At 36.6% G+C, this 6000-nt stretch overlaps 1 protein-coding gene across 1 annotated transcript in view; it reads right to left on the bottom strand.

The window, feature by feature from the left end:
* Positions 1-405: 405 nt before the first annotated feature.
* The window catches only part of LOC124169581 (protein Wnt-1-like), a 272576-nt gene continuing 266981 nt past the window's right edge, over positions 406-6000 (bottom strand). Inside the window, exon 7 of the mRNA XM_046548223.1 lies at positions 406-2469. Within this exon, the coding sequence (XP_046404179.1) occupies positions 2268-2469 (202 nt within the window). The 3' untranslated portion in view covers positions 406-2267. The remainder of the gene's footprint in view (positions 2470-6000) is intronic.

The raw sequence follows: 6000 nt of genomic DNA, 5'->3' as shown, positions 1-6000 counted from the left end.
AATCATAGGCTCAGAATCGTGTCTGATAGAGAAGTGTATGGAGGAAAATTGGAGTATGTTCCTATACGGAAGTGAGGCATGGACAATGACCGCAGCAGAGAAAGCAAGGATAGAGGCCTTCGAAATGTGGTGCTACAGAAGAATGATGAAAAAGCAAATGGATCGACCGAGTTAGTAACGAGGAAGTCCTAAGAAGAGTGGGAGAGAAGAGAAGCCTCATGAAAGCCTTAACAAGAAGACGGAACAACCTTATAGGCCACATCTTGAGACATGATGAAGACAATCGTCGAAGGACAAGTGGAAGGCAAGAACGGAAAAGGAAGACCTCGAACAAAATGTATGGAGCAAGTGAAGAAGGATGTGAAAGAGAATAAATACGTAGGTGTGAAAAGATTAGCTGATAGGAGAACTGAGTGGAGAGCTGCGTCAAACCAATCCTAGGATTGTTGACCAGTGATGATGATGATGGAGGAAAAGCATTCTAGTTATTGAAGTTTTCTGACTCCCGCCGGTTGCAATCGTGGAATACGTTAGGTAGAGCTATCTACGTGGATCGAGATTTTAATTACTATTTTATCATGAAGCTCGTAATATTTTCATCACGCAGTTATTAATATCATCCTTCCTATTCTCATTGGTATGAGAGAATTAATTTTGTTGCTTGTCTTGTATCATGTAATTATGGAGATCTTTCCTTAAGTTATGGATCAGCATCACGCTCACGAAAAAAGGAATCAGCAAACATTTTTAAAACTTAGTGGAAAATAACAACTTATTACAATTAGAATGATCAAATGAATCAATTGCTTGCTTCAATTTATTGCTGGTATTTTAGCTGTTAAAGACTATTTACGGGTTGCTTTTTCATGCACGTATGCTTTTTATTAAAGATTTTAAAGAAATGTTGGCCTTTTCGGCGAGTCTATTATTATATAAATTGCCAAGTGGATGCGAATTTGTGTATGAAATATTTTGTGTATATCAATTAGAGAATCAGTAATAATTGACAAATAATGTCTTGCTTCTGTCAGGCCGAGCAATATTTTGGAGTACATCTCGTTACTGAAGAAGTGGAAGCAATATTTTATCTCATTTGGATGGAAAGCTTCCACAGATGTCATGCAATGGCCTTTTTAAGAACTTTCCAACAACTATCTGTGAATGGCTCTGTGACATTTTTTTTATTTACAGCCATCTGCGCACCTTTGGAGTTAACTATGGTGTTTACATGGAGACTTGGAGGGGTATGCATGGAAGTTATAAATTTCGTGTAGGACAGTGTTCCAAAAAAACTACAAACAGTATTGGACAACGCTTGTGACACCACAATTGTGACAACACCAAGGAGACAAACACATACACTGTATATATTAAGTGCATTTTTAACCACTACATCAGCGAAAGGGAAGGTATTAATGATTTTCCACAATGCTACCCTTACATATAGGTATTCAATGAAAATTTTCCTGAAACGTGTGTCAGTAGTGGCCACAGTTTCATTTTTTTGATTTTTTTTGTTTAAATGCTTCTATAATTACGAATTTACATAAATATTCATCATTCATTCATTCTTTTTTTTCGTCACTTTCAAATCCTCATTTAAACTCTCAGCGAATGGTTAGTTTTACTTTTTGAAGTACGCGTACCGTGATGTTCTGTGAATTCCTTTTTGATCACGGTCAATTTATTTATGTCAGCTCAGCCACACTTCTAGGTCACAATGATCACTGCAGTTTTCACTTGGTATCTCCGTAAGGTGTGTCGATATTCTTGTGTGTGCCTCCAGCTCCTCTCAGGAACAGCTGTCTGAACCTATTGGAGATAATGATTTGCCACAATGTCTATCATTCCCACCACCTTCGTCGAGAATTAAATACATCATTGTATGATATATTCTCAAGGTGCACTGTCTTCTATCTCTCATGCATGAAAAACATACACATATACTCACACACTAAACTCGAAGAGTAACAGTTTAAATAAAAAAAAGTGCTTCGTCGTAGAGGTACGTCCATTATTTCCCCGCAAATAGCGACGTAGAATATGAGAAAGTATTTTTTTTAACCTGGAGCACATCTTGAAAAGGAACACATAAGTTTGGAAGTGTTAAATATCTTACTTTTTTTATTTAACTATTTCAATCCCCTGGAGCAAAGTTACTATTTTCGTTCGTCTTTTTGCTACCGAGGAAGGTTTTTTGGATGGAGAAGAGAAGACAGCGCAATAAAAGGGTGGATGCTAGCCGTCTCTTTTTTTTGAGTTTTTTTTTAGTTGCACAGGTGTTCCTCCTTTTGGTAGCGGCACACGTCACACACCACGTTGCAGCACCACACAAAACGGCAACGGCACTTCTCCGTCACGTCCCGCACCCGGGTCTGGTAGCCGCGTCCGCAGCAAAGCAGACGGCACCCGTCCAATCCGAGGCTGGTGCGGTTGCATAGCCGTCCTCGGGTACCCAGGATTCCCAGGCTGCGGAGCATGTGGGAAAAGAAAATAATTAGATCAGTGCCGTAAACACGGACTACTTCGCCCCTTTTACAAAACTTTTTATTAGATTCTTTGTTATTTTTTCTATTCTACTTTTTCAGGCCTTTGAAGCATTAGAACCCCTATGGACTGTCAGTGGCACAGTATCTGAATGGTTTTAAACTAGACCTCGAGTGAAGTATATGGAACAGGTAAAGAAGGATGCGAAAGAGAAAAAATAGGTAGGCGTGAAAAGATTAACTCAGAGGAGAATTGAATCGAGAGCTGCGTCAAAAAATCTTAGGATTTTATAATCTTTTTTATTCAGATGTTTTACCAGCTATAGCTCTGGGACCGACAGCAGGAAAGATGTGATGAATAAAAACTAAAATGTTCTGATATAATACCAATATATTTCTAAATCATTAAATACCCAGCACCCTCATGAAAACATTAAGGGCTCAAATCACAATAATCAACAGTTTCATTGCATAGATTACTTTAAAATCATTGACAGTTATGGTATTATATAAGATAATGGCAAAGTATATTAAGCAATTTTTTTACCATGACTTTCAAATGACAATGAATTGGATATAAGTGATGTCTACTGATGTTGGATGCAATGTTGTCTAAATAATGTATGTGATGGTTCACAATACTTTAGTTACAGGAAGTACAAAGTTTATTATCTACATTCTGCACACATATTATTACTTGAAACATGTTGCAGCTTGGTTTGTATCCATATGATTAGTTTATTATTTTATGTTGAGTCATTATTGTTACTCGTTTCATCATAACCATTCTAGTTATAGATGTTCTGAAATTAAGTTAAGGATTCGAATTCTCTTTTGAAGTTCAAAACATGAAAATACATAATCAACATCTTTCTTCACATGGTATATATTATACACCTGTCAGCATAAGAAAATACAATATATTGAAAAGGAAAATGTGCTGGTGGGATTTTTTATGCTAAGACATTTGCAATGCTAGAATTAGTTGATTAGAGTTAGGGATGGAAAAATTACACCTGAAAGTACAACTCATCTAGCTTGTTGCCAGACTGCTATTCAAATGAATAATTCAGATGATTGCAAATATTGTGGTAGGTTCATCTCTCTTCAATAATTAGATACCTACCAAATGTAGCTGTTAGGTCAGTAGGCACTACTCTAAGGAGCAACTGTCCTGATGTAGGTGATTGAAATTCCTACCTAACTTTTATGTTTTCAAAAAATCACTATGATAGTATAACATCCGTTAGATCTCTATTTCACAATAATTCAATAGTAGTAGCAGTGGCTACTAAATGATATACTCTATATGTATGCCAAAAAAAGTTTTTAAAATACATAAATAAATTGCTGAAATATCTTATATTGTAGTCTTGATTCATAATTTTTTTACCATCACATTGTGAATTACCTCACAAACTACAGTCAAAATGAGCTTAAATAAAATTTTGTTTTCACATTGAGGTTTGTTTTATGTAGCAGACAGTTATTTAATCTGCCTCAAGTGGCAATATAAATGTTTTGAATTAGATATGAGGAGGCTACGGAGCACTCAGATGAAAATCCTATCATACTGAAATTGAAATACTTTTGCAGGTAGTCATTGGTGAATTACTTGGAGTGAGTACATCCAGTGTCTGCAGGATAATTAAGAAGGTCTCCCTACATATAGCAATGCTGTCCGAAGAATTTATTAACTTTCCCAGTGGAAGAGAGGAACTTATCAGATTGAAGGAAGAATTTTTTGCAATTGCCAGATTCCCAGGCATCATAGGGACTATTGATTGTACCCACATTCCTATTACTTCGCCTGGAGGAGAAAATGCTGAATTATTACTCACCGCTGTGAGTAGCATTTTCTCATGTATAGATCAGTTTTTTTACTGCGATTAATGCCATTAGTATATAAACCCTTTCTAACCCAGAGCTGCTTCTGGGAGGAATTAAATTTCAAGACTTCTCATATTAAAAAATGAAAATTTTGCACTCAATCATAATTATGTATTACGTATCCTATTAGTCAGTGTTAACCGGCGAAATGCTCCCAGTGAACCCATCTTAACCGATAGGATATGTTATACATTTAAATAATTCTTAGTGCCAGCTACGTATTTCGCTATTAAACGTTACTACACAAAAAAACATGTAGTTTAAATATTTTTTAAACGGAGCTGATATTTAAACAGTTTTGATGTTACTTAGAAGCAACATCGAGTTATAATGGGTTAAACTGCGATTACTTTACCACGCTGCGATAGAGTTTGTGTCAAGATCAAGAATCGAGACCTATTTTGCAAACTCATACCTAACACCAGCAACGTTGATGAGAATCAGCAGAAAAGAAGGTTGTGTTTGTATATCCTTAGATGGAAATATCATACAGCAAGTACAGACTTTCCAATATTTGGGAAGTCTGGTAAGATGGAATGGAAGTTGTACTGAGGAAATAAGAAGAAGGATAGCAATAGGTAAAGGAGCGTATGGAAAGGTAAAAGCATTGTTAACAGCAAAAAGAATTCCAATAGAGATGAGGAAGAGGTTTATGAAATGTTTTGTGTGGAGTGTAGTGTTGTACGGATGTGAATCGTGGACTGTTAAAAAGAAGGAGGAGAGATATTTAGAAAGTTTTGAAATGTGGGTATGGAGACGAATGTTGAAAGTGAAGTGGACTGACAGAGTGAAGAATGAGGAAGTTCTAAGAAGAATAGGCGAGGAAAGGAAATTAATACATATGATTCATAAGAGGAAGGCAAGTTGGTTAGGGCATATATTAAGAAGGAATTGTTTGGAACGGAGAATAATAGAAGGGAAGATAGAAGGAAAGAGAGGAAGAGGAAGAAGGAGGATGGGAATGTTGGATGATATAAGAAGAGGAAGAAAATACAAAGACCTAAAGGAGGATGCTCAGGATAGAGAAAGATGGAGAGAAGTCCAGTGGAAACCTGTCTAAGGACAGTAATCACTGATGATGATGACCTAACACCACAATCCAAATTATTGAATTTATTTCGCTAAGTACGTGAAAGTCGCAAAAAAATCATCATGTCTAATCAAACGAAGCCTCGGACTACAATTTTTTCCAGGCATGCTGTTTTTAAAAAAATTCCTGGATTACCCCGTTACCTCCGTTGCCAAGGGGGGGAGCCCCTCTATCCCCTTCATCTCCTCCCCTGAGCATATTCCTAGTTAACGCCACTGGTCAGCCGTTTCGCCCTGTTTTGCCGATATAGCATGAATCACAATTATAACACACTAATTTATGAATACCAGATTTTAATTTGGGTGCAATTACATCTTTAGCATTATTTAACAATCTTAATAAGGTGTTGTTATTATAAAAAGCAACCTTGTAATTATTTTTAGGGATTGCTTGGACAACAGGGGATAAAGGGCCGATAAAAGGTATTTTATTTTTCCGTCAATGTTCAGGCAGTTTGCTCCCCAACCCTTAAATTAACTAATTTGGTGGCAAGGTGGCCTGGGTCTGTTCACGACAGCACCATTTTTAACAATT

The sequence above is a fragment of the Ischnura elegans genome, chromosome 12 (assembly GCF_921293095.1).
Source record: "Ischnura elegans chromosome 12, ioIscEleg1.1, whole genome shotgun sequence".
Lineage (NCBI taxonomy): Eukaryota > Metazoa > Arthropoda > Insecta > Odonata > Coenagrionidae > Ischnura > Ischnura elegans.
This window is presented reverse-complemented; position numbering and strand designations above follow the sequence as displayed.